This window comes from Manacus vitellinus, unplaced genomic scaffold, assembly GCF_001715985.3.
Source record: "Manacus vitellinus isolate BGI_N305 unplaced genomic scaffold, ASM171598v3 scaffold_79_pilon, whole genome shotgun sequence".
Classification (NCBI taxonomy): domain Eukaryota; kingdom Metazoa; phylum Chordata; class Aves; order Passeriformes; family Pipridae; genus Manacus; species Manacus vitellinus.
Window position 1 is genome coordinate 848316 of NW_021940812.1, and position 26597 is coordinate 874912.

The 26597-nt window shown below is 41.2% G+C and overlaps 1 protein-coding gene across 1 annotated transcript in view; it reads left to right on the top strand.

Moving 5' to 3' along the window:
- Positions 1 to 26597, top strand: part of DPP6 (dipeptidyl peptidase like 6) — a 250442-nt gene that overhangs the window by 68207 nt on the left and 155638 nt on the right. Inside the window, exons 2-3 of the mRNA XM_018084951.2 lie at positions 9833 to 9947; positions 17421 to 17519. Of these exons, the coding sequence (XP_017940440.1) occupies positions 9833 to 9947; positions 17421 to 17519 (214 nt within the window). The remainder of the gene's footprint in view (positions 1 to 9832; positions 9948 to 17420; positions 17520 to 26597) is intronic.

Here is a 26597-nt window from a genome sequence, read left to right on the forward strand (position 1 = left end):
TTGGGAGAACAACAAGAAACTCCTTTCTTGGACACTTGTCTTTTTCATTCCCATCTATGGGATGCAATGAACCTGCCACACACAAGTCACTGAGTCTGCTTGAGTGATTTTTCTCTTTTCAAATTCTATAGCACGTTTAAATCAATATTATATCCCTACATTTATGGATAAACCACTAACATGACTCAGAAGAAGAGATGCTTTTGTCAGTGCTGTTAAGGTGGTAACATGAATTGTGCAGGAAGATTAAAACTGATTGTGGTGGTGCAGTGCCTTTACTGCTGGTGGCACCGATGGCAGTGACTCTCATGAAATAATCTTCTAAGAGGAAAAAAATTGTAATTTGTGTGTCAATCAGTTTTGCTTCTTTTTTTTTTCTTTTTTTTGAGTGGGAATGTAGATTTCTCAGTTCCATTCTGTAATTCACTCACTGAATCTCAGAATTTTATTGAATTAAGGATAATTCTTTCAAATGAAAGGTGATCAAAAAAAGTGTTCTGTCTACATGAGTTGCACTCCTGTGGTGTTGTGCCACAGTTAACACAGTTCAGTATGGGAAAGTTGGCATCTTGCTTTCCCAAGGAAAAATGACTTAGTGTTTGTTGGTTGTGTTTCCTGCCGACCAGAAAGCTTTGAAAATTAAAATAAAATTACTTTGAAAAGCCTTGCAATGTGCTGTGAGAACCCTAGCAAAACCAGAAATCAATTAAAACAGACCAAGCATAGGAGTCATAAACCTTTGGAGACCTTGGAGTCACTTTGCCTGACAGCGGCATCCTGAGCCAGCACCTGGAAATTCCTGCCAAAAACCCGAGTACCCTTTGAAGAGCCATAATTCCTCAAACCACAGTTTTCCTAAGCTAGAGCTGGACAAGGGCCTGGGGGAATTAACACTTGGTTTTTTTCCTTTTTTTTTTTTTTTTTTTTAAATAACGTAATGAGTATCAAATCAGGATATCCATGAAGTGGTTTCTGGTTCAAGAATGTCAGAGAAAAAACCCAAGCAAATCCCATTAGGAGAACTGAGATGTCTCCCAGCTACTTCGAGGACATTCTCACAGTCTGTGGACTCTGCTCCCTGCCTCATCATCCGAGTGATGCCCACGGATAAAGTTGTTTAAAAGATGTGTAAAAAAATAATCTGAATTTTAGCATCCAGAATAACTCTGGAGTTTGTGTTTTATACACTTGCTACACTTTACTTTGTTTTTAATAGGATATTCAGATGCTTGAAAAATCCAGCACTATAGTCTGATTAATTATGTTATATGGAAATGATTAAAAGACTCAGGCATGTTACTAAAAATGTTGTTATTGTCCTCAATAAGGGCAGATTCTTGCTTGAAGCAGGGAAGAACTTTTGTCCCTTGTGAGATTCTACTGGCTTATTTGTTTTGGGTTTTTTTCCTTCTGGACTCAACCTTTATGTAAAACACCTTGCTTGAGGTCCCACGGGGGACAGAAATATGTGATTTTTGCAGGTTCTTTACTAAATTTGGAGTGTTTTAGTAAGCACACAAAACAGATTTTACCATCACATGCTTGTTAGTTTGGACATTTTCCTTTGCTCAGTACATAAAAGTATTTAATTTTGTGTCTAACAATGGAGGTTCAAGTAATTTTCATTACTTTTGAAATCTCATTATTATGGACTCTGAGCAAACGTTCTCTCCACCCCCCAAGAAAATGAATCGTCCCTGCAGCCTCCTCCTCCATGCAGTGCCATCCCACTCCATCCTCTTGCTGTGGTCTGTCCATGTCCCTCACATCCCCGTGGAACTCCAGGACTCAGGAGCCAATCCTGTCTCTGACCTGGTTTCCCAACTGCTCCCAGGGCTGCGGGACCTTCATGAGCCATCACCTTGCAGCCCTCGTGCAAGCCACAAACCTCACCTGAAATCCCCAATCCACCATCATCCTGCAAGATGCAATGTTGGAACATATTTTGAAAAAAAAAAGCAGCTGATGTATTTCAGATGGCAGTGGTAGATGGTGGTGGGCATGGTAGGTTAGACTGTGTGTGTTTTCCTCTTTCTGTTTTTATTTAATTTCCCCACACGTGCATGAAGCTTTCTGCGTGTTACTGAGAGTTACATGTGTCGACCAAAAGAGAAACAACCCTCCCATAGACTCCAACTGCTTTAATTCACACCTGAATTCCTGGAATTACTGTGATGCAGAGGTGTTTACAGGTAATCTGGCAAGGTAATTTTTACTTTCTTAGCACACAGTGCAACTTCTGCATCCTGAGTTGGATGGACACCTCAGGAGAATGCAAAGTTAAATTGATAAATCCATTTTTGTCCCCCCTGTTGTGCACGTGGATTTCATAATTCCTCTTCCCACTGTCTCTGAATTGCAGCGACCTCAAACCTTGACTGTCTTCACAGCTCTTTCTTGTGTTATTCCCAAGCAAATTATTTATGAATTAAATTTTGTTTGCCTTATGTTTTCCTTCCTGTACCATTTAGAAAGAAAGCGTTTGCAAACTAAATAAATTAAAAAAAAATAAAGCCTAGTTAATAAAATATAATATTGAACAGAATTTCTAGTGCTGTCTTTCTACCCAGGAAGATTAAACACCTGACTACTTCCCTTATCACAAATTATTTCTTGGTGTTCAGAGCCATAAATTGAATGACATTGTCTTTTTTTTTTTTTCTGAAATACAGTTTCACTAAAAATTGCAATTGTCTTTTTTCAAATGTAAGCAGAATGGCATTTTGTTGGAATTAGGGGAGAAGACAGAGCTGAGAGGTGGTTTCCCCAACCTCTAAAATATTTCAGAGAAGCTTCTTTTCCCATTTCTCAAGATCATAATTCTTCGAGAATTTAAGTAAGGAGATGCCATCCTGGCATGCCTTGGCAATATCACTCTTTGCAGATGCTTTCTGCATGGGTATGAACAGGCTCATGTGTGTGTGTTGTGGCTCAGTTTGGAGGGAGCCAGGCTGTCAGGGCATTGTAGTGGAAAAACTGGAGCTAAGCAAGTGCTGTGGCATAGAGAGGTCCTGGGATCAGTGCTATAGTCTGTGGCATTTGGGCATGCCAAGCCTTTTTGTGGATTTGATGAACACACAGACTCCTCTGCAATAAAATCCTAACCATCAAACCAAGTTTTACTTGTGCCATGGCAAATATTTCACCCTGGGAGATGATTTGCTTCTGTTTTAGTGGATGAATGTATGTGCTTATATCAAACACTGAAATAAAATCAAAGGAATGGTGTTGGTTTTATGGGCTCTGTCAGTATTGGGAATGGATCTTTAATTATGACTTGAATTACAGTAGCAGCCAAGGGCCCCTGTGAGGATTCACAGTCCCACCGTGCCAGGTGCTATAAAAACATCTGGGTTACAGCAGATAAATGAACCAAACTGAGGGGGGGAAAGTGAAGGAGATTAATAAGATGACACTAAATCAAGACCATCACAGTTCTTGGCTGAAAGTATGTCTAATCACTTTTATCCTGTGCTGCACCCAGGTATGATATTGCCGTCTCCTTTCTCCTGTCCCTGGGTCAGAAGGTGGCCGTGCCCTTGGCTGGAACCACTCCCAGTGCAACAGGTCCAGATGGTGTTGGCAGCTTGAATTTTTGTCACCTTTAAAATAGGCTTCTGGCAGAATTTCAGAGTCCCTGTGCCAAACTTCAAATTTATTTTGGAAATTCCGTGGAATCACTCTGTCCCTAAGCACTAGGAATAGCTTGGGAATGTTTCAAATGGCAGAGCTGCTTATTTGCATACATTATAAGGGTGTAGGAGGGGGTTGCAGTGGAATTACTTCTACTTGGGTGCAAAAGTCATGTGAGATACCAGTTCAAAATAACAGAGACACTATATTATTCTTTTAGTGCTGCAAGGTCTGGAGCTGATCCAAAACTGTTTCATCATAATGCCCATAAAAATGATGGGAAGTTATTAAATATCCATTTTGGCAATACAGAACAGCTAGGAATTACAGAGACTACTGTATTTAGATCTTTTTACAGATATATTATATATATATGTATATATTTAATTTAGAAGGAGCTCCGGGTTTCATTTGTAGCTGACACAGACTGGCTTCGCTCCAGTGGAGCCAATGATCTGTATCAGTCAATGCTAGTTGAGAATCTGGTGCCTTCTGCTCTAAAACTGTGGAAGACCCATCATCTGTTAAGCTACAGTTAGGCGTGGGATGCAGATGGCATTCATTTTCTCCTGTTAGCTTTGTAATAGAAACATGTAAGACTGGAAGCTCTACCAGAGCATGAAGCATGCAAGGTTTAATTTTACAGGGAGCTGAGTGTTACAGGTACAGCCTTTTCCTCGCTCACTCTCACTCATTAATGCCCTACATGCATTTACCTACATGCACTCTGCAGAAAATGGTGAGAGGACGTGGAGCTACAGGGCCAAATGGAATGGCTTTAGGGCATTCATAAAAGAGCCTCCCAGAAATTCAGAGCAGGAGAATGTGTTGCATTGTATGCAGGGTAAAAGATTTTTCTCACAGTGCTGGGGAGTAGACAGCAAAGATGTTAACTGTTACTAAGTCATTGCTCCCTGTTAGTAAGAGCATCAACAGAAGAGGAAGAAAAACATAACGTAGTTGTCTTTCACCACTGCAACAGGCAGATGGTTTTATCCCTCTCGTTTCTGTTGGGGTTTTGCAGGAAAGCCCACGTAAGGTACCATGCCTCATTTGTAAAAACAGAGCAAGTTTTTATTCCTCTCACTCTGAAGTGTCACCTTTAGCATCTGAACAACTGAGTTTACTGTAGCCCCAGGCTCGGGCTCTGTGTCTATCTGCAAACTGATTGTTATTCAGCATCACACTCCAGCTGGAGCACAGCTCAGGGTGGTCTGCAGCAGCAGGGGAGGAGGGAGGCAAGTAGGGAGGAGAAGGAAAAGGAAGAAAATAAATAAAATATCCCCAAGCAAAAGTAACTCAGCTTGAATTCAGAGGTGAGAATTATGCAGTTACGTGCCTATTATTGTTTATCTGTGTTTTGATACTGCCTAAGATCTGTAGTGACTGAGGTTTCCACTGTGCCAGGCAGGGTAGCAAAAATAATTCCTGCCTGTGAAGAAACTCCATCCTAAGTTTAAGGCAGGGGAGCAGTGGAGGATCCAGACAGGAGAATTGTGATAAGACAGTAAGGCAGTATCAATCAGCAGTATAACCTGGAGTCTCAGTGAACCTCCTGCTGTAACCACTGCAATGCATCTAGTTTACTGCCGTTATCATTGCAATTAGTGTTTCTTTTTTTGCAACATAAGGTTAATAATCTAATATCTGTACGGGTTACCCACTCACTCCTCAGCTCATTTGTTGTACTATGCAGTAGTTATAATCTGCTGCAATTTTGTATTACAAAGAACTAATTAACAGCAAGATTATTTTTCCACTGAATTCCGCAGGACTTTTTTTCCCAGGACAACAGTGTTCCCACACCTTAATTACTCAGCAAAGTTTTTATTCTGTGCCATGTTGTGAACTTGGTGAGCTGACTTTCCAGAGACATCACACTTACTGTTATGTCATCAGGTAAAAGTCTTAATTCAGACCCAGGTAGCACGAGGGGAACGTAGACTACACGTTTTTCAATTAACAGTGTTATGAGCTTGTTAGAAGATTTTTCATTTCCTGTGTTAATTAGTGTAATACTTCTGGTTGAAATTTAGGAATAAATAAATAAATAAAAAAGGCAAGAAGCAGACCTTGCAAGAATGGCAGGTATGGAAACTATAAAATCACTGCTATAAACCCCGATCCTGCCACCCCTTCTTGCACCTGATTTTGTATCATACCATTCATTTCTTGGGTTCTCTTTTGTCTTTTTCTTTTCTTTCATATTTACACCACTGTAAATGAGTTTAGAGCTCAGTCTCCTGTCCGCAGCCATGGTCCAGTGTCACCTGCTTCAGGAAGGACCCTCACATATAGCACCTCTGTCTGGAATGTATATATTCCTGTATAACACACCTGGGATTTATTGTTATTGCACAGAAGTGGCAGCTCTGTGTTGAAAAAGATTAAGAGGCCCACCATGACTCTCTCACTACTGATACTTCAAAGATTTTGGTCCAGGATGTATAATTTTAATTAAATAATGCCAATACTTGACAAGTGATGTCTGTATTGTCCTTCTTTCATTTAGCAATGTAGACATGGTTATTAAAAAAAAGAAATTGTGCTTGACGAATTGTTTTAAGAAGCTGTTATATTTTGTAATGTGGTCACTGTGCTGGCAGACTTTTGACAGGTTTCAAATAAACATGCCAGAAATAATTTTGTTGACAGCATCTTGGATCGGAGCGCATCCAGCCTTCATCCATAACGTGTCAGTACAGTGATTCTTTCACAGGCAGGAAAATATGTCACCACAGATCTGTATTTTAGAGTCTTAAAATACTGTAGGTTGTCTGGATTTATGGCTTCAAAGTCAACTTCACAGGTGGGTAGTGATATTTTTCAATCATAAATGAAGATGAAAGTGATAACGTTTACAGTTTTCAATATGCAGCATCAATGAAGTATGCTTATGTTAAAACCTGTAGTAACATCTGGTTTACTTTCTGAATCCAAAATCAATTAAATTTTCATGTAAGAGGAAGAGGGAGGTGAAAAACAAACAGCAAAGGAAAAGAAAGAGAAAACCAGGCTGGAGGGCTTTAGCTTTCTTGCAGAGGTCATACAGATGTATTAGAGTGAAGCAGAGAGCAGGTGGTTCCTACTGATGAGTGACTTTGTTTTAATTTTTTCTGTCATCTTGTTTTCCTCAGAGCAGAAACTGTGTGTGCTTGGTTTATTTCTGTTTGTGTCATATGCTCAGATTTGAGTATGAAAACCAGAGTTGGTATCTTTGGGATTAACAGCCATGGTCACAAAGGGCATCTGCTTGCTGGTTGATTTAGATCTCCATGTTTACATCTTCAAACTGGGATCTTTCAGGAAAAGGGCAAATTCTAGCTTTGTGCAGTGTGTTGGAAACAAGCCTTTTGAGGTGCCAATTCAAGAACATTATTTATGTGCTTCAATCTGTACCTGCCTAAGGCTTAATTAAACACCTTCCTGGTTTCAGTTCCAAAGCACAGAGGCTTTCCTGAGCAATGTGAATAGGCAGCTGATGTTCACTGCTGGGAAATCCAAGTGAAAGGTAGGAGTTTGCTGCCATGGGGTATCACAGGCCTCTGGTGAGGCTGTAATCTCCTGGAAGTCAAAGCTGGTCACAGTGACACAGCAACATCTCCCTGGAATTAACAGAAATACAAATGGGAAGGGTCTGAGGTATCAGTGCTATCATACCTGTGGTATGATGTGTCTGCAGTTTTGCTGTAAGCAATTCTATCAAAAGAGACTTCACATGACTGAGGGGAAAAAAAAGTAGCTTTCCAAGCCTGTGCTGAATAAAGCTGTTTGTCTTTCTTTGAAGTGTCATTTATCTCTTCTTGCTTTTTATCAAGAGAAATTTCCTGATAGAATTTTGAAAAGGAAGTGAAAATGTTCTTTTCTACTTCCTTGCAGTGTATTGAACCCCAGCGTTTTGCTTGTGAATAGTTTTCCTCCTCTTGATACACTAGAAATTCCCAGTCTTTTTTTTTTTTGTTGAGATTTTGCTCAAATATTGATTGGATGCCTGAAGAATTAATAGAATTATGACTTGATAATGGATTCAGCGAAAGTACAGATATCCTGAAAGCTTAAGTATGTGTGTGTATTTCTGTCACACTCGGGACTCATGGATGGGGAAACCACACTTAATGCAAGGCTTTATTAAGCTTTTAAACTACAACTGGGTTGTAGATATAATTCAAGTCCATGATCTATTTTTTTTTTTCAGTTTTAAAACTTCTGACCATTTGTGGTGAGAGCATTAGATAATTTTAAGGACTGTGATTGTTAGTTCTGTAACTCTGTCATTGTTTTACCTCTGTCCCCAGACACTGTGAGGGCTTGTCTGGATTTCTCAGCTGCTTCTCCCCAGTATTCTTGTCATCCCTCTAGGTCCCCCTGTGCCCTGCTGTGAAAGAAAGAATATTTTTACCACTTGCTAAGAAGCCCTGGATTCTTTACTTGGCTTATTTATCATTTTCTTTTCCTAGGAAAGGCACAGACTCTCTTTTGTGCCTATTTTCATCACCTGAAAGATGGAGACCATAACAGTTTCCTAAAAACAACATTAGAAGATTAAATTAATTAGCATTTGTATTCATGCTTAGGGTGAAGAGTCTATAGAAATGAAAGTATTTATATTTTTTTTTGTTTGCTTGTTTTGGAAAATTGCATTTCTCAAGGCTCCTGACCTACTTTCAGATTTTCTCCAGTACCAATAATAATACATTTGTTCCTTCTAATTATTTTCATTTCCAATAGCCAAGTGCAAATGAGGGAAAGGCAAGGAGGGGAGGGTGTGCTAACCTCTACCCATCCTTGCTGGAAGAAAGAGAACCCTTGTGTCTTTTCCAGAACTAGAATAAGCGATGGAGTACAGATGCTGCCTCAGATGTTTCATGCCTCAGACTTGACTTTCCATTGCAAATTTATAGCCTTTGTAATGGATAGATCCCCCAACATAAAGAGAGTCTCAACATTATCTTTCTTTGTGAAGTGAATTCTTGATATGGAAATGCTGAAAAATATTTTCCAGCATCTTCTGAAATCAAATCTATGAGGTTTGCCTGGCCTCCCTGATCTAGTCTTGTTGCTGTGTATAAGAAAAGTTACAGTAAGTGAAACAAACTCTGAATTACAGAAGAGCTAATCATGAAAATTTTAAATTAGAAAAAAAAAACCAACAGACTTTTAAAGAAGTTCCAGCAGCTCTGTTCTAGACACACCATCTCTCATAATAAAGGAAATGAGGCAAAAATCCTAAATAGATGAGGTTGACTAGGAGGAGGAGCATCCAGAGTTGTTCTGGCTGTGAGGCCAGATCCTTTAAGTGAATTCAGCCTTCCAGGAAACTGGAGTGCACTGATATTTCATACAGTTCCTGGGGCTGCTTCGGTGCGTGCATGAAATCACATGTAATGCAAAATGCTAAGGGGAATCCAGCAGAAAGCATGAAAGGAATAAAGTGCAATAAATATTTAAGATCTTGTGAATGCGAACGCGGCACTTCATAAACCCCTCAGTCTCGAGAGCAGGGGTGCTGTGTACGTCGCAGGCAGAACATATGGTGCAACTACAGTGAAGCCAAAGCTAATCAGTGAATGGTGATGGAGCTTTTATTGTAAAGTTTTAAGGATGTGATTAAATTTAATGTATATGCTAGATGAGAAGCCTCTCTGCAATTCCTTCGACCTGCCGGCCTAGGAATGCACACCGCCTGCCCTGAGGAGATGTGATGTTTTCTGGGAAGGCAGAAAAGTTCACCGCGGGGATATCCGTATTGATTTTTATCTCCATGCGTGCCCCCGTGAATTATTTATCTTCCTGTATTCTGCTCTGACATCTTGTTATAAAAGTCTCTTGGAAGTTACTGTAAAGCTCCTTATTGCCAGACTTAATGAGGGTTGGTAGGAAGTCAGCACTGATAAGTGAGTTTGGATGAGTGCTGGGTTGGGCAGCAGGTGCCCATATGCCAGGAGAAGGTGGGGAGTGTGGGTCTCACTGTTGAGCATCCTGTGGGTACATTGCGTCTCTTCATTGTATAATGACTTGGGATGGATTCAATTATTGCCACAATGTATTATAACAGCATGGATTGTATTTGGTTCATGGTCTTCACCTGCCATGATCGCAGGGCGTAGTTCTGAGGACATACCTTAGCATTTGGATTCTGCTGCTTGTTTCCTTGTCTAAGTGCCCTTTCTAAATGTCCATTTTCTTTTGATGTTTCTAGGAGCTGGTGGGGAGTAATCCTCCTCAAAGAAACTGGAAAGGAATTGCAATTGCCTTACTTGTTATTCTCGTTATCTGCTCCCTGATTGTCACCTCTGTTATACTCCTGACACCAGGTATTTATAACCTTTAACTCACTCCCATTCTGTTTTTCTTCTGTAATTTTACACTTCCAAGGGTAAAGGGGTTACAAACTGACTGAAAAGTCAGCATCAAAGGACTGCTCCTTCCTGTCTTTGTCTTGATGTGATGCCGAGTTCAAGGCCTTTCTTAGGAAGGTTGTTTGAGAATTTTACATTTCAATTCAAAATCAGGGCTGCTGAGCTGAGGATACAAGCCTGGAACTTGACTGCCTAAGCATAGATGGGGGCACATTTTAAATGTGCCAGGGTAGGGGAGACACCCACACAGGGCAGTCAGTCAGGACACAGGAACTCCTGAAATTCATGTCTACATGGAGCAGCAGTTGCCAGTGGAGTGGCATATCCTAGACTATCTAAAATGGCATTAGGTGCCTATGTCTAGACACCTAAATACTGTCCCATTTAGCTGGATTGATTTGCAGTTCAGACCATGGTGTTTACAAAACAATTTCAGATAATGATTTACCAGATAACACTTAACCACAGAAAATAATTAGTAACTTCCCAGTAAGAAATTCTTTAAGTTAATCCTCTTACCAAGTTTCAACAAAGTTCTGTGCATGTAACCTCTGTAAATTACTTCTCTTCTAGTAGGTACTGAGGTTGTTGGCTTGAATTTTAATGTGGTGTCATTATGGTTACTGATTATTATATATTTATACAGCCCTGTAAATTTCCATGCCTACTTAGGGAGTTGAAACAACATGCTTTCCCAGCTCTGGTAAGATTGTGAACTGAATATGAAATGACAAACAAAGTGAGACACAAGACATAGAAAAGAGAATTCGGTGTCAGAAAGGGTGAGGAGTTACAATACACAGGAGAAGGCGAAGGTCCCCTGCAGTAGGATGTAGAGGAGAAGAAAAGGGGCTCCTTCTTGGATGAGTTTATGCAAGTAATATAATCTAGGGAACAGCAGGACAGAGAGCACAGAGCTGAGGAGGAGAATGGAGGCAAGGGAGAAATGAAACCGTAGGAAATGGAAGAGAACAGGGTGGTGAAGTGGAAAAGCGAGATGGAAGTTGTGTGGTAGAAATTTCCAGCTCATTATGTGTGAACTGACATGTAGTCCAGCTGGTCTGGGCCATCCTCCCTCACAGTTCTTATCCCACAATCCTGCTGTGTGAACTGGAGACAGTGGCAAATCAAGCAATACAGGATTGCACTGAGTTAATTTGAAAATGAGTGAAACAATCATTATATTACCCTTTTGGTTATTTATTTTCAGTTTGTTTCATATTATCCAGAGCTTTTCAGTGTAAATGTAAGTAGCACATAGTCATGCCAGAGTAATTATGTCATGAAATTAATTAAGGTTAAACTTAATTAATGATCATTTATTAAATTAATTTTGCTGGTGTTCGAATTCAACACCTTTGGACAGTGCTGTTCATCTCTGAGATGTTTTGGGGAATGGTGTGTGGACTATGCTCACATCAGGCACAACTTATTAGATATGGGAACGTTTCCTTCAGTTTTACAGAAATGCAGTCACAGGTTTTTCAAAGATGCACAGTAAAGCCTAGATTCCTAAGCCCATACCTCAAGAAGCTGTCTTGAAGCTATAGCACTGCATGGATGGGACCATGGGTGCCATTTCTATCAAAAGCAGGATTTCATATAATGGATACATGGGGAGAAGCATAACATACCTGTACAGACTTAAATACAGTTGAAGTCACAAGTCTTTCCTTTTACAAGACCACCTGTAATAACAATTTCCTTGGAAGAATGTTCAGATTGACATCTGGTGAGGACTTAGCAGCTCTGGTTTAAATTCTGGGATGCGTTATAGACCTCATTTAGGACTTCTACTCCCACAGAGAAAACCACACATAAAATCCACTGTAATGGCTGTCATGAGTATAGATACTGCAGTGCTGTTGTCCAGGTAAGTGTATACACAGAGAAGGTGTAATGAGCACTGAGAGCCTGTAGTTATTCTCTAATTTAGGAAGATACAAGTAAATATCAGTTATTACAATGACCTTCTATTTTACGTAGTGTGAAGTGGGAATATGAAATAGTCACATCAAGTTATAAATAAAATTCACGAGTGTATTTGTGTATTTATATTTGTGTGTGCATAAACAGAGATATTCCCCCTTTGGGATATATATGCACACACATAAATCATGCAGTTTTTAGTATGTAATCAGCAACAACTCCAAATAGAACTGTTGAGAGATTTCCCATGCTTAAAACGTAGAAATATGCAAAGTCTTTTTCTAGACTAAAATTTCCATTCATGTTTTCTGAGATTTCTAATTACCTGATCTGCTGGCAAATGGGGCTTGGGTTGGTTTTTGCCCTGTTGATGTTTCAGATCTGTGTCCTACATGCAAATACAAAAACTCTGAGCTCAGTACTGCTCCTGTTTTTATTATGGATCCAGAGTGCTTCATGGTGAGACTCTGCCAAGGGTAAATTAGAGAGCTTAGGTTGCTGCTGTGGCTTGGCAGCAGCTGAGCTCAGTCTTCTTTTGAGCCACTGGCCCTGGAACTTGTTACGAGGATGTGCTATGGCAGAAGGGAATGGAAGGCTCATTTCACAGGCATTTCCCACCAGCCAGTGCTAAGTGAGACATAGAGGCTGATTTGACAAACATAATAATATCACGTTGCTAATCCTGACGGGGGATAGCAGGTCCCAACAAGGAAGCAGTGAGGAAGGTGGAGGAACCTGTCCAAAAGGAGAAGCACAGTCTGTGTTTCCCTGCCATAAAATAGTTCTCTGGAAGAAGAAATGTTTATCCTCTGGTAGCCAAACTGAAAATTAAGTGATGGATTCTTGAACAAGAGGCAAGGAAGGGGTGGGAGAACAGTGAAGAAAGGAGGTGAAGCAGTTTCGTGGATGTTCATGGGGAGCTGATGAGAGTGACATGAGGTAAAAAAACCAAGCCCAAACCAGAACACACAAACACAAACCTCCCACTTCACTGCAGATGTCTTGAAGGGGGTAATGCAGTCTGGCTTGGGCAGAGCACAGTTCCTGAGAATGCTTCAACTGTTTTTACGTCTTCCTTCTGATGATAATGCTAGAGTCCAGCCTGACACTGTCCTACCAGTACAAATAACCTTTTACATTTTACCTCTGAGTCCCTTACTTGTTTCTGTCTATCTCAGCCCTCTTCCTGGCTGGGAAACTATTCTTCTCTAAGTATTTTGGTGTTGGTTTGAAGGCCTGTTTTGCAGTTCAGTACCACGGCATGAAATGCAGATGCTCTAAACCCAGTGCCGAACATCATACAGTGCCTACAGAGAGTAATTTGGGACATATATGGGGTAGATTGCAGCATGTAGACATGTAGTCTATGTTCAGAAGAAGTTAATTGCTTAACTGGACCCTTAACTTGCACCAGGACTGTGAAAACTTGGGTAATCTCCTGGGTAGTCTTCTGCAAAGTACGAACAACTGGTAAAGTGGGAGATGGGGAAGATTTGCTTAGCAGGACAGATAATGATTAAAGTATTTAAAAATTGGGGGAAAAGGGGATTTGTATGTCTCTTCAAGATTCTTCTTCAAATCAGCCCAAATCTTTAAAGGTTTTGACTCTTGATTCAGCTGCAGAAGGGCTGAAATCCCTACTGGTATGGATTTCTCAGGGGCAGGTCACTCACCCTCCTTCAAGATTAGCTCATAACCTGGAATCAGTGGTCCTTGCATTCAGCAGACATGGTCATTACAGTAGCAGTGCTTTATTGCTACTGATGCCTGCGCCTTATTTTATGAAATCCTGAAAACATTTCAACATTTCTATGATTCGTTTATCCTTTGCCATTCTAGAACAACATTCTCAAAAGAACCAGTGGCTGTGTGAAAGTTTACATTTCATTACACTACAGTACACAGCATGTGCTGTTGCCTATGCTGAGGTTCTCTGATTTCATGTGTGTATGAGTCCTGCCATTCCACCCACCGTTGAAAAATGTGAAACTATTTATACAAATGATAACAGAGTGGGTCTGAGCCTTCCCTAATTGGTAGCTGCTCATTTGTCACAGCATATGGCGCCTGTAGAGGTCCCATCCAGGCACTGTTCTTTGTGCATTTATATAAAGGCATGCAAAGCTTTATAAACATGCATGTCTGTGCATACACACACACATAGCAAAGCTGAAAAGAGGACCCAGCCTACAGAAATTTTGAGTAAAATAAAGCCTTCCTCTAATTCCATTAGACATTTTGCTTAGACAGAGGCTGCTTTCTCATCCCCCCTGTTTGGAAATGGAGGCAAACAAGGACTTTTTGCACATCTGTTCCTGATATTTAAACCTTTGTTGAGATATACATCAAGCTTTCTCCTTTCAAATCTGACCTTTAAATGAATAAAAGAAAGTACACTCAAATCCTCATTAAAATTTTTGCGAAATCCATAGGAAACATTTTTCAGAGATGGTACCAAGCATTAATTCACAACATACTGTCAGACAGTCAAATGCATTGCCTAGAAAGCTTTGTATGACTTTTGATACTCAGGAAGAGCAAAGAAATATCCTTTGACCAGCTCTGCAGGAGAGCAATTTGTTTGTTCACAGTAGTTATATATAAATGAATATTATACACTGTTACAAAAAGGTGGGATTTTACAGAAAGGAGAAAGGCTGCCTATGTGCCTGGTGTGGTCCCTGCCATTCGGGCACAGAGAGGTCATCTGGGGGAAAAGATGGGCTAGGTCTGCCCGGGGATCAAGCAGGTATGCTGAGGTGGGAAAGGAGCTTCTGGTGTGCTGGCCACACACCCTGGTGCTTGCAATGCACCCAGGAGGTGTGTGAGAAAAGCATCTGATGTTTGCCTGTAGCAGACCACCAGTGGTGATGGAAAGAAAGGTGGGCATCCAAAGGTGGCTGAAACTTTCTGACCCATCAAGCAGCCTCTGAGCATTGCTGGAGTTGAGAGGAAGCTTGAAAGAGAGGAGGCAAAACAGGCAGTGAGGTCCACTCCTTGTTCCTTTCTGTTTGAATTTCCTGGGTTTCTGGAGGATCTTTGTTCTTTTTGTGTTCTGGAGAGCCAGGTTTTGTCAGTTCAGCCCATGTTTGTCCACACGCACTTCAAGGATGAAGTGCAGGCAGATGAACCAAAACACAGGGTTCCTGTCATGCCATTAACGTTGAATCAAAACCAAAATGGTTTCCATTCAGTTCTCTCAGCACATAACTTTGATGTTTGGATACCGAGTTTCTGACTTGGCACTCACATCACAACTCCTTGTGCCCCCTGCACTGCTGCCATGCTGACATTTGGGTCTGCTGGGCCAGGAGACATAAATGTACAAAATGTGGTGGCAGATGCTCAGTGCAGTCCTTCTGTAAGACCAAGGAGGCCTAAAGGTCCCTGCAGCTGGATGTGGACACAACTTGTGTCCACCAGCTGGCTTGGACACCCTGAGGCACTTAAGAGACTGTGCTCAGGACAGGGAGGGTGCCTGAGATCCTGCAATTGCATTTTTCCCTCTATAAATAGGGCCAGAGGAATAGAGCAGGCATTCTTAATCAGCACTCTGACTTACCTGCCTGTTAGAGGGGAGGTCAACAAATCTGGTTTTTTTTACTAAAATTCATTGATTGATTTATTTGGTTACTTGTGTTCTCCCCAGCTCTATGGCTGAGATTAATGTGGTCCATTGTTTAATATAGGACCGGTTGCAGCTCTTACAGTAAGGGGACAGTAAAGAAATCTCACCTCATGCCTCAGGGAGGCTCCTGCATGTGCACACTTCAGGTGCTGCCTTTGCCTCCTCTTGTTGTCCCTTACGAGGAGTTTGAGTGCTGTAAAGGTACAGAGGTGATGCAGCTCCCAACCTGGCTGTCTCCATCCTGCACAAAAAGGGGGAATAAAAAGGGCTTCCCACCCTGCCCCTTCCCACAGAGGTTTTTTTTGTGCCTGTCCTTATGCCCACATGGTGGGGAAGAGGGTGTCTGTGTTCCTCAGGGTGGCATTTGGGAAGCAGCTCCTGGAACAGCTGTAACCCCAGGGCTGTTCGTGGGCTCCGACCTCCTGCTCTGCTCTGCCTGACCTCCCTGGGTATCCAGTTCTGGGGACTTGCACCATGGTGGAAACTAACTGGAACCATTTCCTGAGGTTATTGTCACCTATATTTTCCATTTTGATAAATAAAATTATGCAGAATAACTTGGCATAGTGCTGTCACATGGAGGGATTTGGCTGAGGACTTGTATTACTGTGTTTTGGTATTTGGAAGCCACATTGAGCAGCGTCATTGAAACCTCAGCCAGACTTGGGAAGAATATGAACACTGAAGAATATAATTTAATTTGGTAAAAATGATAGTTTGTATTGAAACATCTTTCAGTGGGACAAAACACTGTTCACAGGTAATTTTGTGTCATTTCAGGTAGCTCAGGGGTATCGGTTTAGTATAGTAAAGAAGACTTTTTTCCTTCTACTAGTTACCTTCAAAGTCTGATTCCACGTTTCTAATCATGAATGTTCAGCGTAAGTTTAGCACTAAACAATGTTAAAGGTAGCTAAGGCTGCAGGATGCTAATAGACCTCAGGTATGAGGATACTGTAGTGAGGAGAGATGCTGTGGAAATACTCAGAATGTAGCCTCATCTTGTCTTTGAAAGAGCTGACTGAAATGTTTCCATGAAAATATTACTTCAGCAAAAATTGAATGTTGAAAACAAATTTTTCATAGAGGGTGGCTGCTTGTCATAACAAAAAAAAAATGCACTTGATGGGAAGACAGGAAAGAAGGAATATATTAATCAAAATTGTTGGGTTTAGTTTTTCTCTAAAACGTTCAGCTTTGATATTTCCATGTTTGCAAATGAAACTGTATATCTTTTCACTAAAAGTTAAAACTAGCATGGGCCAGCTATGCAACACCTAAGGATTTAGGGTTATGTCTCACAGACTTTTCAAACATATTTCTGCAACCAAGAGTCTGATTCCCATGGAAAATCTTTTGAAAATTTCTGAAGTAATGTGCATGAGCCCTTATAAAGTTAAATATATTTCCAACTATGGTTCTGCATGACAGTTTTTAAGGAAATAAAAATATAAGCTGTAAAAGCTTGGCCATTTAAAATGCTTTTTGAAAATGTGTCTAATGATTTCAGAAATGTTTTAGTGTTAAGTAGCTTTAATACACTTCGAATAGTTAACATTATATCTCACTATGACATCTACAGGTGTGTTTTCATGACTTTAAAAATCTTCTTTGATCACATTTTGTCTGGAAATGTATGTTTTGGACCATGTCTTGGCCTTTTTGTAGTTGTTGAGACCAGGTATGAATAACAAAGAGGTTTCTGTTAATGAACCATTAGATGGTCCTTTTATAACACCAAATATGGGAAGGGACCTGTGTGTGGACTGTTTTCCAAATAAGATGTTTGCATGGCACTATTCACAGTTCCTGTACTTTCAGATACATTTCAAAGCTGAACTAATGGCAGTTTGGTTTTAAATCTTTTGCAGTTGAAGATAACAGCTTGTCTCAGAAGAAGAAGATAACAGTGGAAGATCTCTTCAGTGATGATTTCAAAATTCATGACCCAGAGGCTAAATGGATAACTGGTAAGTGAGGCATAAGCATTTTGCAGTGTCTTTGCTTTGCTTCCTTGCTACCTGCTTCCTTGCTCCCTTCACATCTATTTTTCATGTCCTTCTTTATTCCTCCAGTTCTTTATTTTGCTTCTGAAATTATAGAATCAAGGAGTGGCTGAGGCTGGAAGGGAACTCTGGAAATCATCTTGTCCAACTCCCTGCTCAAGTAAGGGCGGCTAGAGCTGGTTACCCAGAATCATGCCCTCAGATTCCTATTTTAAATCCTCAGATTCCTATTCCAGTTCTTTTCCTCTTTAACATGCAAACTGCTCTGTTATAACTTTTTACCTAGGGCTCTCCCACGGGCTCATAGATAGGCATGGAAAACTACAGCCTTTATCTCAAAGAGCTTCCAGGGCTTAGTAAGCGTTGTTAGCACATGGTTGAAAGAAGTGGTTGGAGCACCATCAGTTATTATTTCACCATAAACAAAACTGCAGATTTATATTCCCTCATCAAAACATTTTTTCCTGGCATAGAGGTGAAGCATTGCTAAGCAACAGGCAAACAGTGGTCCAGCAGCAGCTGGGCTGGGGCTTGCACACAAGCCATGTGCTCTTTTTATCCTCTGCTGCCTTACATTTTCCAGTCAGGGGAAAACCAAATAATACTTGAATTAATGCATGTTGTATTTGCTGGAGTGGAGCTACTTTGGGGGATGTAGATTCCAGCTCTCAGTGGAAATTGCTGCAGTCAAAACAAGCTTTGGCAAGAATAAAATGATTTGTTGTATGCTGTTCATGTAAGTTCCTGTCCAAGTCCTATTATCGTGGAAGTTATTAGTTTTTATTTTGAATTTAATGGGAAACTGGATCAAGTCCTTCCTTGTGTTTAGCTTTCCTTGTCTGCTATGCCCATTGGGAACAATTTTAATACTTGTAATGAAAAGAGTGAGTGTTAAAGGGTAGTGCTGAATTAACATATTCCCCAGCTGCAACTTCTCCCACCCACTCAAGTAGAGGGGAAAGCAGTTGCAGATGATACACACCTTCAAAAACACACCTGCCAGTGGGCAGGAGCTCTTTTTCAGACTGTGTTCTGTGTGGGAATGCTGCTCCCCATAACCGCTTTCTGGGAATAATAACAGAAATATCTGCATTGCAGTTCAGAATTTTCTGTCCAGCATCCTTTACCTTTTAGCATGGGTATTCCAAATGGCCTTAATGAAGGAAAAGGTGTTTTATTGAGAACCTAACTGCTATTTTCTTTATTTGCTAGAGTATAACAAATAGAATATAGTGGAGGGAATAATAATGAATTAAGTAAACTTTTGCAGGAACAGAGAATGAAGTATTGCCCTAGAGCTGGCTATAATATTCCTCCCACTGATGAGTATCACTTTATGTGGATATAAGGTTTATTTTCCACAGAACTGCAATCTTCTGTGAAAAAAGTAACATTTCCCGTGCTGTTCCAATTATGGTCAAATGCTAAAGCAATATAAACTTTTATTAAGAGTCTGATCTTGACTGTTTTAAAATCCTGTCATGTCCCCTTACTGACTCCGGTGCAGCCTTGCCAGACCTGAAATTACTAAAATATTGTTTTTGTAAAGTGCAAAACACGAAGTCATGTTCTGCAAACATGCATAGATATTTTAGAATTACTTATTCTATTACTTTGGTACAGACAACAACTGACACTGCTTTTAATATGTCCAGAGGAATTTTATGAAGCCAATAGGTACTCTGTAGATTTACCCAAGGGTGACTTTGCGTTTAAGGGCAAGATGCTAATCTGCAATGTCAATCATCTGAGGACCCAAACCCATTTTACAACATTAATTGCTTTTCTGTATTATAGTTGCTTTCCTCAGCTCTCTCTAGCTGGCTGAGTGGTGAAATCTTGATTAAGTCCCTGGTAAGCAATACAGAAGACCAGTAGCCAGATTCCTAAGCACACTGTTGTTATTGGTCTCTTAGTTTTCAGAATGCAAATGAAAGACTCCGAAAATGCCAAAGCCAAACTAATTAACTTAGTATAGGGAGAATGATGGAATGCCTTAGGAAAAATAAATTGCATATTTTAAAATTGCATATTTAAAATTGCATATTTAAAATTGCGTATCAGCTCACCAACTGAGTTGATGCTCTGTGGAGATCCACACAATTGTAAAAGGATGGGTACCTGTTGTGTATCCTTCTTTACCTTCTTCTGTTAATTATACAGCAAAATATCTTGTTCATTCAGAGATCTGCAAAGTTCAGTCCTCTTGGCTCTTCAAAGCCCTGTTTCCTTCCTTTCCCTCTACATTATTGCAGATGACGGGAGATTGGTGGCCTTGCCAAAGATGAAGCAAGCTGCATGTTTAGGAGTATTTGAATCATCTGAGGGATTTGCTTGCTCCCAAGATGGTTCAGTCATTCTGAACACAGGAACACATTATCCTGTGTTCTTCCCAGTAAGCAAGGGGCTGATTCAAACACTCTGAAGGAACAAGGTCTTTCCTTTGTCTTGAATGAGTCTTAGAGCAAGCATTAAAATAAATAAAATATTTATATTCAGGGTGACACAAATATGCTGAAAGTTCCCTGAAACTGATGGAATGAGCTCATGTTCTTGGTTCTCAATGGGCAAGTGAAGAAATAACATATTTCTAGTCAGTAGCTTAGTGTCATTCCATTGATTTTAAAGGAACTAGCTAAAAAAAAAGAACCAGTCTCAAAACTGACATAAGTACACTTTCAGTGTAAAAATTACAGGCTTTTTCTCAGCTTTCAGTCACAACTTGTGGCTCATTTGTGGATATGTTTGCACCTTTTTTATTGGAATTGCAATTAAATTTACTTGCACAAAGTGAGAGATGTGCCAAAGTTGGAAATTTGAACCTCTTACAATTTCTGTTATGCCACTGTAATTTCAAATTCCAGTGGTTTAGGGAGAGGAAAGAATATTTTGATTAATTAACTGCTGTCTTCTGCTGCCCTGACCATTCTTGTCATTGACTCCGCTAAGAGGGGAGCAACACATTCATAGAACATGTAGTGACAAGACAAGGTGGAATGGCTTCAAACTGAAGGAGAATAGGCTAGATAAGAGGAAGAAATTCTTTACTGTGACCGTGGCACAAGTTGCTCAGAGAAGTTGTGGTTGCTCCATCCCTGGAAGTGTTCAAGGCTGGGTTGGATGGGGCTCTGTTATACTATAGTAGGTGTAAAGCAGTGAAATATGAGGAATTTGAGATTGTGCTGGTGGTTAAATGGCATTCCCTGCAGTCTAAGTGCAAAGAACCTGAGCTGGGTCTCTTTTCCAGCCCAATTTATCCCAAGCATTCTCCTATGCTCTTCTCCTCACTCCTTGGTGCCTTGCACTCTACGCTGCTCTATTGCCATCCTCTGTCGTGAACTTCCCTTTCCTGTACAACTAGAATTACATTGTCCATATACTAAGCATGCATATGAGCTCCAATCAGTGGCTCATTTCATACTGTGTATCTTAAATGTTGTATTTGAACATTTCCTTGTTTTCATATCCCCCTCCACAACCTGTCAGGGGTGTCCCATGCTGGCCCTCTCCCATATGACAGGTGGCCTGCTCATTAGTCTCGTCCCTAAATGCCTAGCAGTTCTGCTTGTGAGCTCCACATTACCTTGTAATTACCTTCACAATTACTGGGCTTTTCGTGTAATTCCTCTCACAGCGGATTTTAGCTCAGGTTTCTGAAAAGCTCAATGGGATGCTATGATGTTCCTGTGGCAGTTGATGAAAACCAGGATAAAGAAAGCCATCATCATTTTGTACTGAAGAGGAGCTCAGTCATCTGATTTCTCCTGCAAACAATAATTCACAGTCATTACCTAGACCTGAGAAGTCATTACTGGCCTGAGAAGCCAGTTGGGTTATGAGTGCTGGTTTTGTGGATCTGTTGAGCTGCAGTGATTCCTGTCAGTTGTGAATCTGATCCCCAGCATCTCGGGAAGAACACTCCTTCATGGGGAGGGAGCATCATGCCCAGCATCAAAGAAAGCGGTAGAGACCGAACCATGTGTGCCACCTGTGGAGACTTAGGCTTATCTTCTCTCTTTGTACTTAATGGCAAACACATTTTGCCCACCTTGAAAGTACTTGGCTGCTGTTGTAGTTAGAAAAGCACAACAGTGGCCTCTAATATATGGACAGAGGTTACTGTGATCGACTGGATGCAACGTACCATCATTACTTACTTCTTAGAGGATATTTTCCAGCCTTGCTTTTGGCATCTTGAAAGACCGAGTGTATTTAGCAGTGGCTGTTGTCAGGATTTTGGGCTGTATGTTAGTGACTGGAGGTTTTAATTAGGAGTGCATCTTCTTTGTGCTAGACACTGGCCAGACAGTCCTTACAGAGCGGTTGTAGCCAAATGAGGAGAATAAAGGTTGAAATGAAGAGCACAATATAGTCAAGCAGTGAGGAGCACTGAGATACAGGGCACCAAGGGACGTATCTGGGGTCATAGGAAGTTTAAAAAAATGTGAAAATCAAGCCCTGCTCTCCAAGCAGCTCTCCTGCTGCCCAATCACTTCACCTGCAATGTTGGCAAAATAGTATTTATTCCTATATGAAGAGGAATAGTGGGTAAATTTGCAAAAGGCTCTGAATGACATTTTCAGAAATGGCTCAGTTATTTGGAAACCTGCCATCCAGTGACAGCCAGGACCATGCTCACTTCTGAGAATGGCAGCTAGGCTTTTATCTCAGAAGTCCCTTTGAAAAATGCACTAATAACTAATATCTAAATATAATTGAGTAATTCTTTTATCTTTAATACCGAAGCACATATGTTTTGTTGCATGTTTTACTAATAACATCATAGAAGCCCTAGGCTGTTTTAAAGTCTAATATTGAATTTAATGACCTAGAACTAATAAGTTTTATTTACCATGCTGAAAAAAAGCATCGTGTAGCAACTGAGGTAATTTATTTCAGTTTACCTTTAATAATAATGCTTGGATCAACAATACTTGGATAGTCCAAATGCCCCCAAGCCTCTTCTCTGCAGTGTAAATCCATTGCACTGTATTGATAAAAGCATTGATGCATTTCAAATGATGCAGATGTGCGTGGAGTAAATGAATTATTTATAGGTTGCTTTGCATAGATATTAAGAACTTTGTAAGTGCTAATATTTTTCATTGTGAAAAAGGTTTGCATTAAGGTGCTTGCCTTGACAGCTCTTAAGACTAAAATTATCCTACTAGAGAGCTTACAGCATGGTTAACTGGAGTGCAGGCTTCTCTGGGCTGCTCCTCCACGGGCCAAAAGCTTCACAGAATCATTAAGGTTGGAAAAGACCTCTAAGGTCATCCAGTTCAACTGTTAACCCAGCACCGCCAAGTCCATCACTAAACCACTTCCCTGAGCACCACACTGACATGTTTTTTGAACACTTCCAGGGATGGTGATTCCACCACTTCCCTGGACAGCCAATTCCAGTGCTTGCCTACACTTTCAGTGAAGAAATATTTCCTAATGTGCAATCTAAACCTAGCACAACTCAGGACCATTTTCTCTTGCCCTATCACTTGTTACTTGGGGGAAAAGGCTGACTCCCACCTGACTACAACCTCCTGTCAGGTAGTGGTAGAGAGCAGTTGTCAGCCTGCAAATGATCATCCAAATTGTAAGGCAGCAGGAGCCTTTCCCTGGCAAGGCTGGGCTGTTGGCATGAAAGAAAAACTCATCTTTCTGTTTGTCATCCAAGGAAAAAAATTGTCTTCCATGGGCACTACACTTTGCAGTCTTGGGTGTTTGAGGTCTGTGTTAGGAAGGAGCTAGACCTCCATGCAGGCATCCTTGAACCTGGTGCTGCCAGAGGAAGGCCACACACTTGTCCCAGTTCTTGCCTTAAGTTAAATGAATGTAAGCTAGAAAATGCTTGCATCTGGTGAAGGCGTAAAGAAAATTGTGTTACTCTATCAGAATACTTGCCCACCTTGTTAAATAGAAATACTAGTTCATTAATTTCAATGTGTTTTAAATATGTGATAGGAAGGGTTAAATGAATGGGTTTACTGGTCTTAATGGTTCAAAGAAAACTTGCCCCACTCACAGCTGTGGTCTGCCAAACCTTACATCCTACTTCATGACACCTTGCAAAAGTGACCTTATGCTGAGATAAAGGCACCATAACTAGCAGAACATGCTATGTGGACCAGAGAAAAATACAGGGGAAGGACCAAGAAGGGTCTTCTGGTCTAGCATGTCATGATTTTGCTGGGGATGGCCTTCAGAAACCCTCTGTTACGATTCATAAAGACACAGATGCTAGTTAAGTGAGCTTTTAGGTAGTGTTCATGCCAGTGGAAGTGTCTGTGAACTTCAGAGTTGATTGATTGCTATTCTTAATCTAAATGCCTTCACAAAGTGACAAGTAAAAGACAGGTAAAAGATCTTGCTCTCTCACGACTGCCACATTGAGAAAGAAGTGAGGAAAACCATTAGAACCATAATTTTGATTTTAGAACCCATCCTGGATCATCTCCTTCAGGGATTTCCACATATCTATCCTCTAAGAGCACTGAACAGAAGTTGCCCTACTGCCTTTCAGCTGCTGGGCGACTGCTGGACTTCAGCAGTGACAGTAACCTGTCCACCAAAGACAGGAAACCTGGGAATTAATGACTTTTTAACATAACATAATATTTCGTAGAGCAGAGCATTTCTGCCATGTAGCTGTTTTGTTCATAACTGCTAAAGAGAATGAAATGAGGAATCAATTTGACTCTTCTAAAAATTACCACAGTCTGCAGGAGCAAGCTGAGGAGGAGCGCGGTGCTGTGACTCTGGGTGTGCCTCAATGCCTTTTTCTCCGCAGTGCGGGGGTGCTGGTGGGGCACTTGTGCTGCTCTTGGGCTGAGAAAATAATTCTTTGGTGTGTACAGCAGCTTCTGAATTTAGAAGGAGAAATATGCTGGAGAAAGTCCTGGTCAGGAAAATTATCACACCCTGTAGTGGTCAAATAGGGAGGTTGGTTTGGTGATTTTTAGTAGTTTGATGTCTTGAGGAGGTCAATATTTCCATATGAGCCTAACCCTAAGTTTAGGAGCCTCTGCAAGTAATTTCTCCAGAACCTGCTGAACTCTAACCATTCCCCTGCTTCTCACTGACTGCTGTTGAGCCTCAGAACCAAAACGTACTCTTAAGGTACCAACATGTGGCTTTAGCTACTGAACATCTGAAAACCCATGTGCAGTAAAAAGTGGCCTCAGGCGTTCAGTGCATTCTATTTGTTATGTCTCTGCATCTTGCCAGATTGAGTGAAGAGTCTGGCCCAGGAACAGGGCTGGTGGCACGAAGGTCACCTGGGAGAAGTGAGATGCAAGAGAGGGGGTGGTGAGGAGGACACTGACACAGTGATGCTGTGCAGGGAGGACAGGCTGCAGTCACTCAGGGGAGAAGCCCAGACAAGCAGGGAGGATCTTGGAGGTCTTCCAGGTGGAGAAGGGGCTGGAGTTGTCCAGAGAGTGAAAATTACTCTGGAAGTCAGTGCTACCTGAGAAACGGCTTAACGGCCTAAGATGAAGAGCTGAAAAATACATTTAGTTGCTAGGTTAATATCAAAGGGAACAATTAGCAAAGCAAAGATGGCTAGAAGAGGCAGGAAAATTCCTTGGACTTCAATTCTACTTACCTGGGTTCTACTAATACCTGCTCCCCGTATCTGCCTAATTCTGTTCCCACTAATTTTTTTAAAACAAAGCAGGAACAAAAGGCTTCCCTCTGAAAGGCAACATGACTGTCCCTGTCTCATATGTCAGACCAGCAGGCTGGTTTCCTAGACTTTTTATATCCATTAACAAAGACAGATTCCCCATTCCCATGTCTATCTCAACTCCACTAAAATTAGTGTTTTTCTCTCAAAGTAGCTCAGAAGCCAGGCAATGCCTCCTGATGTGACCGCGTATGCCAGCAAGGAGCCGTTTTGGGCAATAATTTGAAGCTGTAAGAGGCGTATGAAAACTAGAACAACTTGGGCTCCACTGTGTGTTAAAATCGTTTGTAGATTTGAGGTAGAAATCAATGGAAATTAGATAGAAGCTACCTTCTTTGCTTCTCCCCATCACCACACTCTATGTTGCTCTGAGGTGCACCATGGCGTTTCTGGGCTCAGTATTGCTGCTGGTGAGTGCAAACCTGCTAAATTCAGGGCTGAGTCCTTTTACCTGCCAGCCAGGCAGATGTACTGCAACAGCACCCACTTCACAGCGGGGAACCTTTTGATTAACAAAAAAAAGGAGAGCAGCAGGGATGGAAGTGGGAAGGAAACATCATGCTGCCGCAGGGAGCATCTGTGGCGGACTTTAAAGATGTGGCTCACAGCAGTGGTATTTCTACTGCTGGAAGGAAAGAACTGCACGTGGCAGTTCTGCCTGTGTGCTGAACAGTTTGAATCCAGTTGGAAAAAGGATCGGGTTTTTTTCATCATGTTCAGAGTGGCTTGAAACCAAAACCCTGCTGGCTCTCAGAGCCGAAGGAAACATGCTGGTTTTACAGAGGTTTAACTGGGAGAGGGATTAGGTGTTCTCTCACTGGGTGTTAGTTAAAAATCTAGGTGAACAGCTAGAGGTACAGTGTGACACTGATGGATGCACTTCCCCAGTTAACACCTGTGAAGCAGGTAAGGGTGAGCTCCCAGCACTTCCCACACCTCTAGGTAAGCGGAACTGCTGCGACAAAAATTGTTTGTGATAAGCCTTTAAAAAGGATGGTCATAATTGCAGCCCTGCTGGTTGAATTTCTACTAAAATAAAGTTGTTGTTTTTTATCTTTTACCTCTTCAGAAGAGTATAACACAGGGAAGAGGAGGAGGAGAAACAAGGAAAGCCATACTCCAAGCCATACTTGGGGGATGGAGCAAGCTGGGCACAACAGAAGGTGATGGTCTTCTCTCTTCCCCAGGAGCCTGGCAATGTTTCACCATAAGGAGGGCTACTTTGGGAGGGAGTAAGAAATTTATTTCATTTAGACCCTGCAGTGCTAAGAAAATCTGAGCAGATAGGTGGGAGACTCAGTTTTGAACTATAAATAAAGAAGGTCAAGAATGAGAGTTTGCATGAACTTGCTGAAGGT